The sequence below is a fragment of the Staurois parvus genome, unplaced genomic scaffold, assembly GCF_062004578.1.
Source record: "Staurois parvus isolate SC_StPar_1 unplaced genomic scaffold, SC_StPar_1.0 ptg001302l, whole genome shotgun sequence".
In the NCBI taxonomy this organism is placed as follows: domain Eukaryota; kingdom Metazoa; phylum Chordata; class Amphibia; order Anura; family Ranidae; genus Staurois; species Staurois parvus.
The window spans coordinates 411252-426188 of record NW_028319098.1 but is presented as its reverse complement, the minus strand read 5'-3'; the positions used below and the strand labels follow the sequence as shown (position 1 = coordinate 426188).

The following is a 14937-nucleotide window of genomic DNA, read 5'->3' as shown; positions in this document are numbered from 1 at the left end:
TAAGGACGATTTTTCCTTGCCTCTTCTCTGGTGCCAACTCTAAAAGTTTGGATTTCCCATCACTTTCTGTCCTGATGAATGTTAAGATAGCTAGGGCACAAAGAAAGGGGGAGTCTACCCAATGGGGACAAAAACAGCAATGAAAACTTAAAAATAGGGGTCAAATATCTGCATTCAGGTGAGTTCATGCATATATTAGCTGCTGACACTATGCCTAGATGCTCGGCACAACAGATATAGAGGTAGATAAATAACAAATGCAGTGCTAATAAACTCAAAACCCAGAATTATAAAAATAAATAGTAATGAAAAATAATCCTATGAATCATCAAGGTTTTACCCCAAAAGTCTCCCATCTAAGTACTAACCAAGCTCAACCCTGCTTAGCTTCCACAGTGCTTATATTTAAAGTTCTATTTATGGGTGGTTTGATGCTAGGTAGTGTGTCACTTTTATCATATGTGTATCGGTCCTGCTGAGTTAATTCCCAGTGGTACAGTGGTTCCTGCAAGTTGTATATGTATATGGTGACAACTGACAGCAAATTCCTGGTGTCTCTGTAGATAAGTGGAGGATGGAGAGAACACCCTTTCCCGGGGTGAATTTTCTTATGCGCATGTTACCACTTTTAAATGGAGGGCCACACTATTTGGTAAGCCTTGTTTTTTTAAATGACACCTGGGAGACTTTACAAGTATTTGATGGTGACAGCCTGAGGAGCTCATCCTATTTTTCTCTTTGCGGCTTGTGGGACTCTTTTTATTCTGTAGACATTGGGGGAAAGGTCTATAGCTACACCACCCTGATTGTGCCCACTCTTATCTGATCTTGGAAGCTAAGCAGGATTGTTGGTACTTGGATTGAAGACTTTGGGAGTAAGATCAGCAACAAAAATCAGCAACAAAAATATGACCTTACTACAGTATCCAAAAACTAGAAGAAATAGAATTTGGCTTTGCATACACTTCAATATAATCAAAAAGTGGACACTGGGGAAGTTAAAATCTTGAAGAGCAATAAAGTGATAGTAAACTCTTTTTTAATACTTTTATGTACAGGTAAACTTATAATAAAGCTTACTTGTAGGTAAAATTAATAACTCCTAAACATCCGCCACTTAAGAAATATTCTCTCTTTTTGAGAGCTGGCACATGTGCTCTGAAGGAACGGCATACCCATGCTGTTCCTTCAGAGCACTGTGCCATGGCCCAAGACTCCCACACTCATGCGTGGGTGTGACATCATTGTGACGTGGCCAGTCAGACAACTGGAGCTCATGAACCCGGGAAGGAAGATGGGGTGAAGATGGAAGCCACCACAGCGGTGACAGTATGCCGCTGGAGGGCTTCCTCTTAAGGTGAGTCCTTCATTGTGTACTAGTATGTGATGCATATTAGCTCATAATGACATTATCTTTTAAATGTAAACATTTTAAAGTTGTGGTTTACTACAGCTTTAAGTCTTACTAAACCATGTAATATAAATATCTGTCCTGCAAATCCATGTTCATTTAAAATATTTGATCAGATTAGACAGAGGTTATAGAGTATGTGTGTGGTGTGTGTGTGTGTGTATATATATATATATATATATATATATATTTATATACATACATACACAGAAGTGAGTACACCACGCACATTTTTGTAAATTTTTTTATCTTTTTGTGTGACAACACTAAAGAAGTGACACTTTGCTACAATGTAAAGTAGTGATTGTACAGCTTGTGTAACAGTGTAAATTTGGTGTCCCCCTCAAAATAACTCAACAAACAGCCATTAATGTCTAAACCACTGGCAACAAAAGTGAGTACACCCCTAAGTGAAAATATCCAAATTGGGCCCAATTAGCCATTTTCCCTCCCCGGTGTCATGTGACTCATTATTTTTACAAGGTCTCAGGTGTGAATGGGGAGCAGGTGTGTTAAATTTGGTGTTATCGTTCTCACTCTCTCATACTGGTCACTGGAAGTTTAACATGGCACCTCATGGCAAAGAACTCTCTGAGGATCTGATCTGATCAGATGGTGTCAAGCGTGTGTGGTGGCAACCAGGTGAGGAGTACAAAGACAAGTGTGTCTTGTCTACAGTCAAGCATGGTGGAGGGAGTGTCATGTTTTGGGGCTGCATGAGTGCTGCTGGCACTGAGGAGCTACAGTTCATTGAGGGAACCATGAATGCCAACATGTACTGTGACATACTGAAGTAGAGCATGATCCCCTCCCCTCAGAGACTGGGCTGCAGGGCAGTATTCCAACATAATGACCCCAAACACACCTCCAAGATGACCACTGCCTTACTAAAGAAGCTGAGGGTAAAGCTAATGGACTGGCCAAGCATGTATCCAGACCTAAACTCTATTGAGCATCTGTGGGGAATCCTCAAACAGAAGGTGGAGGAGCTCAAGATCTCTAACATCCATCAGCTCTGTGATGTCATCATGGAGGAGTGGAAGAGGACTCCAATGGCAACCTGTAAAGCTCTGGTGAACTCCATGCCCAAGAGGCCTAAGGCAGTGCTGGAAAATAATGGTGGCCACAAACAATATTGACACTTTGGGCCCAATTTGGACATTTTCACTTAGGGGTGTACTCACTTTTGTTGCCAGCGGTATAGACATTAATGGCTGTGTGTTGAGTTATTTTGAGGGGACAGAAAATTTACACTGTTATATAAGCTGTACACTCACTACTTTACTTTATGATAGTAGCCATTTGATGGTTTGAGAGTTTGGTTGAGAACACAAGCAAATGTGATAGTTACATTCCCGGCATATGCTGAAAATGTAACTGTTTTTTGAAAATGCTAAATCAATGGGTTTAGCACCACTTTTGTTAACCCAAAACCTGGTTTGATTTTTTTTAAAGGGGCACAGCAACGGACTAAATCAATATTTGTAATAATATCAAACCATAAAAAACAAAAAACATAATAATGAAACAGTTGAAGCAGAAATTAAAAATACATTGGGCTTTATTCAAGAGTACACCATATATTTGATGACCAATATACACAAATACTCTTCCAAACCATTTCAACTAGGTTTTAATAGAAATGGGCCCAAAGAATTCCCTATTGCATGATGTTTTACTTGCTGTAATTACTATATCCTGTTATAGCAATAGATTTATCTGTACTTGGAGGTGAGGATTGTTGCAACCAGAGTGAGGAATTTGTCCCAGGCAGCCTGAACATCAGCAGTGAAATCATTAGGGAAGTGAGAAGCCAAGACTACCTGGATAACATGAGCCAGCAGCTGCAAAGAGAAAAATTGAGTATATTAATTTTTGTGAACCTATTCGTATGTTATTATTAAAGTGGTTGTAAACCCTTACATATACCGAGTAAAGTGACTAGAATTAGATCATAAACACAGATGAAAGAAATCCTCCTACACAAGTTGATCACTCTGAAAACACAAATATGCAAGGTTTTCTTCTTGGGTCTAGCAGCAGGTAGTGGAGATCTGAAGTCTTCACAGGGCTGACAGCTCTGAGCCATATTGGGATACAACCCCCTTCCCACAGTCCCAAGAACAAGCACAGCTCTGGATATCAGTCACAGGCTGTGTGCTGCAGCTCCCTCCCCATCACCTTTTGAACTCTTGGCGTTGGGAAACTCTGCCAGAAGTGACACATGTTGATAACAGAGGAACCAGGCAGCAGAGAGAAATCAATACAGTGTAGAAGGATGTGTGCTTTTCATGTCTGAGGTTTACAACCACTTTAAGGAAAGTAATGTTTAAACTGGTATAAAACAATAGTATTAGCTTCCCTTTGTTGTGATGTTTACATTTGTGTTTTATTTTTTTTTTTCAAAAAGGAATTTCTGATCTAATTTAAAGTAGCATAGCTTAATAAAAATATTTGTGCTGATTTATAAAAACTAAAGTGCAATTCAAATTTCCGCTTACAGCAACCAGATATGCTTTATCTTTTGGAAGAAACTAAGATTCCAATTGGTTGCTGGAGAAAAGCTCCACTGTAGTTCCATTTTTATATTAGGTCTAATGGGAATTTTCAGAAAAGGGGAAAGTATAAACTGGAATTATTTTTTAACTTAATGTATCCTTAAAGGTTACAGAGCAAACTTCTTCTCTGAAAGGCATCTAATGTAAGAGTCTGGTGGAAGGTGGTGTTCTCGAAATCAGGGGACGCAATGCTACCTTACCTGGCTATTCTGTTTATTCATACTTGTGCCAAATTACTGACTCTTGTCAGCATGAAAAATTTGAATGCAGAGGAAAATCTTGACAGGCAAGAAGCTAACATTTTAGAGGACAGTAATAACAGCCTCTATATTTATGTCATTACATTTTTCCTAAAAACTGACACAATTCTCAGTATATTTTCCACTTACCTCATCACCCATACTTGGCCCACCTAAGTTTAAATACTATATTATGTTGCAAACACATAGACCCAATGTATTTTGTCCACCTGAAGTTATCTTATTATTGTATAGGAATATTCAGTAGTACTTACGTCAAAGTTTCCTGGGTCCACTCTTAGATTGTATGCATGCAGGTCACTGAGGGAGGACAGGTTGCCAGCAAGGTCATCCAGGTGCTGGGCTGCACTTGCAAGAGCATTCACAATCTTTCCACCTTGTGTCTTGAGGTCAGCAGAGCCAGGGGTCAGGTCAAAGTGGGAAAAATAGGTTTTGGTTTTGGGAAAGCTAAGAAAAAGTCTAATGGAAGATAGTACAACAACAGCAGTTAATACATGTGAAATGTTGTGTAAAAAAAATACTCTCTCTCTCTCTGTATATGTGTGTGTGTATGTATGTGTGTGTGTATATATAATGCGTTTGTGTGTGTATATATGTATGTATATATATGTGTGTGTGTGTATATATGTATGTATGTATGTATGTATATATATATATATATATATATACAGTGGGGCAAAAAAGTATTTAGTCAGCCACCAATTGTGCACGTTCTCCCTCTTAAAAAGATGAGAGAGGCCTGTAATTGGCATCATAGGTAGACCTCAACTATGAGAGACAAAATGAGAAACAAAATCCAGACAATCACATTGGCTGATTTGGAAAGAATTTATTTGCAAATTATGGTGGAAAATAAGTATTTGGTCACCTACAAACAAGCAAGAGTTCTGGCTCTCACAGATCTGTACCTTCTTCTTTAAGAGGCTCCTCTGTCCTGCACTCATTACCTGTATCAATGGCACCTGTTTGAACTTGTTATCAGTATAAAAGACACCTGTCCACAACCTCAAACAGTCACACTCCAAACTCCACTATGATGAAGACCAAAGAGCTGTCGAAGGACACCAGAAACAAAATTGTAGGCCTGCACCAGGCTGGGAAGACTGAATCTGCAATAGGCAAGCAGCTTGGTGTGAACAAATCAACTGTGGGAGCAATAATTAGAAAATGGAAGGCATACAAGACCACTGATAATCTCCCTCGATCTGGGGCTCCACGCAAGATCTCACCCCATGGGGTCAAAATGATCACAAGAACAGTGAGCAAAAATCCCAGGACCACATGGGGGGACCTAGTGAATGACCTGCAGAGAGCTGGGACCAATGTAACAAAGGCTACCATCAGTAACACACTACGCTGCCAGGGACTCAGATCCTGTGTTGCCAGACGTGTCCCCCTGCTTAAGCCAGTACATGTCCAGGCCCGTCTGAAGTTTGCTAGAGAGCATTTGGATGATCCAGAAGAGGATTGGGAGAATGTCATATGGTCAGATGAAACCAAAATAGACCTGTTTGGTAGAAACACAACTCGTCGTGTTTGGAGGAGAGAGAATGCTGAGTTGCATCCAAAGAACACCATACCTACTGTGAAGCATGGGGGTGGCAACATCATGCTTTGGGGCTGTTTCTCCGCAAAGGGACCAGGACGACTGATCCATGTACAGGACAGAATGAATGGGGCCATGTATTGTGAGATTTTGAGTGCAAACCTCCTTCCATCAGCAAGGGCATTGAAGATGAAACGAGGCTGGGTCTTCCAACATGACAATGATCCCAAACATACTGCCCGAGCAACAAAGGAGTGGCTTCGTAAGAAGCATTTCAAGGTCCTGGAGTGGCCTAGCCAGTCTACAGATCTCAACCCCATAGAAAACCTTTGGAGGGAGTTGAAAGTCCGTGTTGCCCAGCGACAGCCCCAAAACATCACTGCTCTAGAGGAGATCTGCATGGAGGAATGGGCCAACATACCAGCAACAGTGTGTGCCAACCTTGTGAAGACTTACAGGAAACGTTTGACCTCTGTCATTGCCAACAAAGGATATATAACAAAGTATTGAGATGAACTTTTGATATTGACCAAATACTTATTTTCCACCATAATTTGCAAATAAATTCTTTCCAAATCCGCCAATGTGATTGTCTGGACTTTTTTTCTCATTTTGTCTCTCATAGTTGAGGTCTACCTATGATACCAATTACAGGCCTCTCTCATCTTTTTAAGTGGGAGAACGTGCACAATTGGTGGCTGACTAAATACTTTTTTGCCCCACTGTGTATATATATATATATATATATATATATATATATATATACAGGGCTTTTTTTCTCAGAGGAAAGGTGGTGGAACTCCCCCACCCAAACCTGGCCACGCCCCCATCAAACCCTAGGACCACCCCTTTAGAGAACAGGAATGCAAGTAAAATTTGGGAGGGGCTATAAAAGTAAATGTATGGAATTAACACCGCCCCCCCCCCCACATTAGTAAGAATAGCGAGTAACACTGCCCCCCCCCACATTAGCAAGAAAAGCGAGAAAAATTGTATCGCCGCTCCTTACCTGATGCTGACGATCCGCGCTATGGTAGGATCGACGAGCAGAGGGCGTGATGACGTCAGCGCGCACCGCCGGGTGTACTAAGATACACCTTTCCTATGGGGGTGGCCGCGCGCCCCCGATGTTTACACGCTGGCGGTAGAGGGGGGGGGGTGAAGCGTGCATGTCCCCGCTCACCGGCTGTGAGCAGCGGCAGTGACAGGTGCCGGGCACGCGCAAGCATGACATAAACAAGCCGCGTCCGGCACCTGTCACTTTCGCTGCTCTGCATAGCTTGTCAGCTCTGCAGAGGCAGTCGGTGAGCGGGGACAAGAAGAAAAAGGTGGCGGAACGCAGTACCGCCGCGTTCCGGCAGAAAGAAAGCCCTGTATATATATATATATATATATATATATGACTCCTGGGTAGGTACATTTTTTTTTCCTGCCCTGGCTTTAAAGCAAGCAAAAGGAGAACTTTGCTGTTGTTTAAGAAATTGACCTGAGACAAAATAATCTTGTTTCATGGCTTGATGGAAACTGTTTGCATACAAATGCTACATAATATGTGATGCATAAAATATCTGTAGTAGCAATCACTAATTACTTACAATTTTTTTCTCAGTTTTTATTTAAGCTTAAAGCATAACTAAAGGCAATTTTTTTTTTTTTTTTTTTAGTTTTGGATAGAGTGGAGAGGGATTAGACCACATGTCAGTGTTTATTGCTGTCTGTGTCCCCATTAGGGTGACCCACCCTCTCTATTTTTCCTGTTTACTGTTATCATTGAAAGTGAACGTAAATCCCAAATTTTGGGAAAAGTAATAGAGCAGAAATCTTCCAATGGGGACACTTTTTCTGGTGACCTGGGGTGCCCTAATAGATTCCTTTAGTTTGCAGGGAGTTCCTCTCACTTCCTGTTTGGCTATGGGACAAGAGTGAAGTGAAGGTAAATATCCGCATTGGGACAAAGATGGAAAAAATAAACCTTCCAAGGGTTTTAACTGCCTCTTATTCTATGCAAAATGAAAAACAAAGTTTTGCCTATAGTTCTACTTTAACTCAGCCTGTAAACGTTTCGCACTGGGGACAGGTTATAAATTCCATCAGTAGTATCATAGTTTTTTATAAAGTAGATATACTTGGATCATAGAACTGGAATGATTTCTACAATATAATAAGTAAAAATTTGTCCAGGTAACTTAGTACATTATCCTAAGAATTCCTGCACGGTTACATTATTTATCCAGATGAAAATGCACACTATAATCATCTATATGAAATATAACTAAGAATAATAAAAAATCTTACCTGTTCAAAGCCTCAGCACCCAGAGCACTAGCCTGAGGGGCAATCTTGCCAACCATGGAAACCACGGCAGCCTTCTCACTAGCAGAGAGACTCATTGTGATATTCAGGAGATGGTACAGGAAGATTTAGATCAGCTCAAGAAATGTCCACGTTAAACTTAAAATCTTGCCAGTTTTTAAAGCATTAGGATACCATTCACAATGGTCAAGATGCATTCCTATTGGCTGAAACTGCATACCACCCTTTAGAACTGACTTATCCTCTGAACCATACATGCTGTATGTGCTGATACAGGGTAAGAATCTTATCATCATATGTTGATTACAAAGCATATATATTCCTTTTATGTTTACTGAGCTACTGCTGATCACTGCATTTGCATGCATTAAATTACATGTCATTACACACATATTTTAAATCTACTCAATTAGATAGCTTTTACGAGTTGAAAACGATAGTTGTGATTGTTTTAATTAAAGTTTTATCTCTTCCTTACTCTTCTGGGGGTTAAGAATACCAGTCAAGAACAGAACACATTAACAGAAAACATTCACACAGTTCTAGACTATCATAATTCCACTCCGTATTTGTTGCTTGATAAGAGTAACGCTATTTCCTTTCTTGTAAGGGATTACTTTAGACATTAATGGATGCTGCAGAGAAACATTGGCAAATGCACATGATTTTTTAGTTTATTTTTGGGTATAATTTAAATATAATAAAATAAAGGTTTATATAAAAGCACTCATGGATTTTGGAGTGGAGTTATGTCAAAGCAATGGCATTTTATTATCAACATTTTAACGGAGGTCAGTCTGACTTTCTAAAGACACCAGGCAGGAATGGACCACCCATAATTTGCAATGACTTTAATGGAACAAGAGTTGTGCTAGGCCACATAATGGCAAAGAGCCACAAATGAAAGATAACAAATTAGCCAAAAAAAAGAACAAGACCAACCACCCCATATGTCCCACAAAAGGACAAGTGTAAGGCCACGGATAACAACATAAAAAAGCAGGGACAAAAACACTGAAAGGGCACAAAGCAAGTGCATGAAACCTGAGTCAATACTTTACAGCAAGGTAGGAAAAAACCCAGGATTCAATCACTCAATCAATAGTGGTGAGAACCCCATGAATAACACTGCTAAAGAAATAGCACTCCATCTCAAATTGAAGGGAGTGAGTGTGAAATAAATCAACAGGAAAATGAGCTGGACATCAAAGTGGCCACCCAGTGGAATGGTGCCCGGCAGCCTGTACCATCAGTACCAGGAAAGGCAGTGCTCAGATCAGTCTGGTGCAGCTGTCAATTCAGTCACTGTGATGTGATCGATGAAAGATATGAACTAAAATGAAGTTGAAGGTGGCAAGATTTGGACAGTGATTGGAGTAAAGATAGGTAACAGACTGGGGCAAGAAAAGACTCTCACCTACAGGAATAAAAGATATGAAGCAAGACACACAGTGCCCATCTTAAATACTTAAATATCATAAAAACCATCCACTTCTCTACTTGGACAATTCAGCATATTGTTGATTTGCTACTCTGCATGTGTCTCAGTGATTGTAAGATTAACCATTTCACTCAGAGTGCCTTTTAAGGTACTGCTGCTATTCTGAGAGAGTACCGCCACTATTGTTATATGATTTTTACATCCTTAGTTGTATAATTGATATAGGTTTTTTGATTAATTGATTTATACTGTAGGATGTATTTATTTAAATTTTGAAGATCAGTATGGGATTATCTTGGGTTTTAATAAGTCTGTGTGTCATTATATGTCTATGTAATAAAATGTATTTGTTATACAGTTAGCTGCATAAGAGTCAAATATTTTTCTTTTTCATTATCATTTTCTATAAATATACTGTATATAAGAATTTCAGTGGAAACCTTATAATAGTAGATATGCTTACAGAAGTTGCTACTACATGTTCTGATGTATAGGGAACTTTATGCTTAATATACTGTATATGTGCTTGCCCAATTGTGGATGTAGAAAGAATTGCTCAGTGAGCATATGGCAGCATATGATAAAGTCTGGACATCAGTAACAACCAGGTTTACCAGGAGTGAGCCAGTTATAGTCATATGAGGTAGCAAAGACCATCAGCCAACAAGAATACACCACATTATTATTATTATTATTATACAGTATTTATATAGCGACAAAAAGTTTGCTCAGTGCTGTACATTATAGTGGGGGACAGTACATGAGACAATACAGTAACAATACAATACACGAGGGGTCCGAGGGCCCTGCTCCTTGGAGCTTACAATCTAGGAGGGAAGGGATAGTGGTACAGGAGGAAATGGCTGTGGGGTATGGAGTGGTAGGAGGAGTGGAGGAGATCGGCTGTTAGGTGAGGGTGGGGTAGGCTTTCCTGAAGAGATGGATTTTCAGGGTGCGCCTAAAGGTGAAGAGGGTAGATGACAGTCTGATGGATTGGGGTAGTGAGTTCCAGAGGATGGGAGAAGACCTGGAGAAGTCCTGGAGTCGGGCATGGGAGGAGGAGACCAGGGAGCTAGAGAGTAGGAGGTCTTGTGAGGAGCGAAGAGTATGTGTTGGGTGGTATTTGGATATCAGGTCGGTGAGGTAGTTTGGGGCAGTATTATGAATAGCTTTGTACATCAATGTTAGTAGTTTGAATTTTATGAGTTGGGCAATCAGGAGCCAGTGGAGGGAATGACAGAGGGGGGTGACAGATACAGAGCAGTTGGTAAGGTGGATGAGTCTGGTCGCTGAGTTCAGGATAGACTGAAGCAGGGAGAGTCTTTGATGAGGTAAGCCGGTGAGGAGGGAGTTGCAGTAGGTGAGTCGTAAGATAAGGGAGTGAATGAGCTGTTTAGTAGTGTCTGGGGTTAGGAACGAACGTATTTTGGAGATGTTGCGGAGGTAAAGCCTGCATGAATTTGCCAGCGATTGGACATGGGGCTGGAAAGATAGGTTGGAGTCTAGAGTGACACCTAGAACTTTGGCTTGCGGGGTGGGACTGATGGTGGCGTTATTGGCCGTGATGGAGAGGTTGGGGGGAAGGCACGGGCTGGGGGGAAAACTAGGAGCTCGGTTTTGGAAAGGTTTAATTTGAGGAAGAGTCTGATATGTCGTTCAGTAGGCAGGTGATTCGGGCGGAGACTGAAGGGGTGATGCAAGGTGTAGAGAGGTAGATTTGCGTGTCCTCGGCGTAGAGGTGATAGTTGTGTCGTAGAGGTGTCATAATATATTAGCTCAGTGGGGAGGATTCCTGCATTCACATCATAGGTGTAGATGGAGGAATCAAGTCAGTTTTTTTTTTTCATTCAACCCACTGGTTGTACGAAAAAAACTGACCACATCCCTCACTGTATGGCTCTCTCCTTAGTAGCAAGTAGGGAAAAAGGTCTGGTTTTGTAAGATGTTGTCCTGGGTGTATACTAAGGAATCCTCAGCATTTGCTACTTACTGTCTTTGTTGGTGAAATAATTTTCTTGAGTAGCCATGTTCAGGAAAATTTTATATCATTTCATCAAGCTGTCTTTGGGGTTGGCGTTGCTCCTTTTACCCCTTGGCATTTGGACTTACAGAGTCCCACAGACTAGTGTGGAGTGGGGTGAGCACTACATGCTTGGAGCAAAGTAATTTTGTCAGTTGGCTTTGGGTATTGCCCTCAAGAGCGTTGTCATCAATAGTAGTTTAAATAATATTAAGATCCAAGAGATTAATATCAGTACCCAAAGCTGTAAGAGTCAACTTGATTGCTGTAGGCATATCAGTTAAGTAGGATCAATCCTCCTTGTCAGATTGTCACCAATTCTAGACCAAAGAAGCAGAAAGATAAAGCCCACATGGTCAAGCAAAAAGAAAATAGGTGGTTTTTCATGTTCCAATTGCATAAAGACTTTCTGTACCACCTGAATCCCGGTATGATGTGAGGACAGTGTAAAGGCTCTTCACCTGTAAAGTGCAATGGGGCCAAGTTACTGAAGTAGGTTGATAAACATTCCAGAGACCCTGAGGAGAAAAGCATGTGTCTTACAAATGGTTTCAGGATGTAGTCCACAAATACCGCTACTTGTTTCAAGACCAATCCTGTTGCAGATATAACTGGGTTCCAGAGAGATGTTGGGAATTCTTTTAGATGGAGTGTATATAATAGGACATTATGGATGGTATGTAGTGATATATCTAAATTTATTCTTGGTAATCCATCCCTGGGCATAACCCTCAAGTGAGTTTAGCATTGATGAACTTGAAGCAAATAGTGGGGTCATTTGGTAGTAAAGTGTAAGTCATGTTATATTTTAGTTAAAGCAGGATTTCATTTCAGTAGTCAGAGATCATGTATCACAATTTCACCCTCATTAATGTCAACGCAATCTTGGAGACTCATCTGCACTGCAAGCCAACTTACAGAAACACTTAGCTCCAAGCATGTAGTGTATATCCCATAGCACTAGTTTGTGGGAGCTTATATTCCCAGATGCTCAGAGTATAAAGGAACAATTCCAATCCCATGACAGCTGAACTACAGCTTGGTAAGATAAGGTACTAATAGAACATGTGTACTGAATGTGGTTAATAGATAGAACTCCTTCACTAACAGAAAGTGAGCAGTTGCAGGGGATTCCTTGGTGTGCAACCAGGACAACATCCTACAAAACTAAACATTTTCCTACTTGATACTTAGGAGAGAGCCATAGTGTGAAGGATGTGGTCTATTGCTATTGGCCAATCATTTTTAATGATCAAAGCCTCACAGCCTCACATTAGCCAGTACAATTCCCCCCATCATGAATAATCAGAGGGGGCAAAGTTTGAAACACCTTCTGATGTATACTGAGCTCCCTCCTATAACTTTTATATATATTGACAAAAGCATGTATATTAAATATATTCTTTTTTTGTACATCAGAATATACTTGCTTCATTGTCCCTACAGTCTTTACTAAATAGGCAAGACTATTACTCCCTGCAGGGATTGGTTTAACACCAATAGATCTCCATCCACCGGCAACTGCTTCCTGGATCTCTGACCAATGTGACAACACTTTGTGGAACAAAATCTCTCTATACCAACTTTAAAATTAATTGACAACGCTCCACCTAACTAGGGGGTGACCATCATTTCCTGGTGTTACAAAGAGAAAGTAGATGGATCCATTAACTACAAACCTTAGCTCCTAAAAGAGCCTGATTCATGGAAAAACAATGGACAGAACGGTTAGTGGTATATATGCTCCTTAACTGGGTTGTAATCTGGTTGTTGGCTCTTGTTATTACCCTGATCTCTTTAAGGAACTCCCTGAAATACATGTGCTTACTGCTATGTATTGTACAATTTTACCATTTATGTACAAGTTTTGATTGTGCTTTATGGACACCGTGTGACTCGCTACATATCATTTATTCCAGTTAGTGAGGGCCTTTTCTTTTTCTAGTCTGTTATCTTTACTCCAATCACATTCCAAATCTCATCACTTTTTAAGGTTGCAAGATTTCCAAAATTCTCCCCTTTTTAACAATTGACACCACAAAGCTTCTAATCTACTGTTCCCTGTACCTCTGCACAGGCTATTCCCCCTTCAGTCTATCATGATGGCTACTACCAGACTCATCCACCTTACCAACTGCTCTGTGTTTGCCAACCCACTCTGCCAATACCTTCACTTGCTTCTACTCATCCAGTGCATAAAATTCAAAATGCTAACCACAACATACAAGTCCATGTACATATTTACTCAAAGTTACATCACCATTTCAAAATATCACCCGAACTGTCCTCTTTGCTCCTCTTGCTCTCTAGCTCTTTTGTCAACTCCTCCATTGCTTGTCTCTAGGATTTTCCTTCCCCCTTCTCTGGTATTCCATGCCCCATTCCATCCAGCTTTCTTTTACTCAGTCCCCCTTCAGGCGATCTATGAAAATTAATTTTCTTTAGGAAAGCTTAGCCCACCTCTACCTAGCACGTGGGATTTTATGTTCTCCATCAACTTATCCTCCACAGGCATTACCTTTTTGTATTACTTGCCTCTCTTTAGACTGTAAGCTCTCAGGTGTAGGGCATCTGATTCAAAAATTATAATGCAATGTGTCCTCAAGATAAAAACAAATGCTATAAGGTAGCTGTCAACTTTTGTATACATCAGAAAAAAAGGAAAAACATAAAAGCCAAACTTAAGCTAAACCTCAATCTGTAAGTATTGTTATGTATCCTTGAAAAAGGTAAAAAAAAACAAATAGATGGCTCAACACACACACATAAAGTAGAAAACCTTTATTGAAAAACCTATGCTATACAAAACCAACTGTCCCAAAATAAAACACTGATTGGCCAATAATTAAAAAACATTCCCCATAGCACCTGGGGGGAAAATGTAGTAAAGCATCACCCCCCAATAAGGGTATTTCATAAAGTCTATTCATTCAATAGCTAGGCACACATTCAAAGCCCTTGTTGGACGTTAAACAAGATGTTTAATCCTCCTATTTGTAGCATATCTAATCAATCATTACATTGAAAAGTTGTCCCAACTGTATGGTTCAATGGCCAATTAAGGGAGCCACCAGCTTGCTGAGGTTGTCGGAAGACTCCAAGAGTGATTGTTAGGGATCCGGGTATGACCAGAAATGTGTGGACTGACACAGGGAAGTAGCAGGCTTCAGGAACACAGGCGTAGTCAGGGCTGGAGAGGTGGAATGGTCAGGCAGGCCGTTAGGTACTGTCAAGCACCGACCAGCGGGATCTCTAGTACCCACAGAATGGGATTCCCCAGGGCGCAGAGTCTAAGCCCCAATCTGTCTTTTCACCAGAGCCCCTGATGGTGGGGATGGACTTGGCGCAGGACTGAGACCAGGTCGCGGCCCCTGAGTGCACCCAACTG

At 40.7% G+C, this 14937-nt stretch overlaps 1 protein-coding gene and 1 long non-coding RNA gene across 2 annotated transcripts in view; one reads left to right on the top strand and one right to left on the bottom strand.

Annotated features, from left to right (window-relative positions):
- The window catches only part of LOC149437142 (uncharacterized), a 470898-nt gene that overhangs the window by 281401 nt on the left and 174560 nt on the right, over positions 1-14937 (top strand). The gene's annotated exons all lie outside the window — the stretch shown is intronic.
- Positions 2955-8226, bottom strand: LOC149437147 (hemoglobin subunit alpha-3-like). The gene is made up of 3 exons (XM_089661059.1): positions 8071-8226; positions 4484-4688; positions 2955-3255 (listed from the first exon to the last, which is right to left on the bottom strand). Exons 1-3 carry the CDS (start codon positions 8163-8165, stop codon positions 3127-3129), a joined length of 429 nt encoding a protein of 142 aa, XP_089517185.1. The 5' UTR covers positions 8166-8226; the 3' UTR covers positions 2955-3126.

Bases quoted from the DNA above. Each gene is read 5' to 3' on its own strand.
- LOC149437147 (XM_089661059.1), bottom strand. From the start codon at position 8,165: ATGAGTCTCTCTGCTAGTGAGAAGGCTGCCGTGGTTTCCATGGTTGGC. The intron at 4,689-8,070 runs GTAAGATTTTTT...ATCTTCCATTAG, and splicing joins GGTGCTGAGGCTTTGAACAG to ACTTTTTCTTAGCTTTCCCA. The intron at 3,256-4,483 runs GTAAGTACTACT...TTCTCTTTGCAG, and splicing joins TGGACCCAGGAAACTTTGAC to CTGCTGGCTCATGTTATCCA.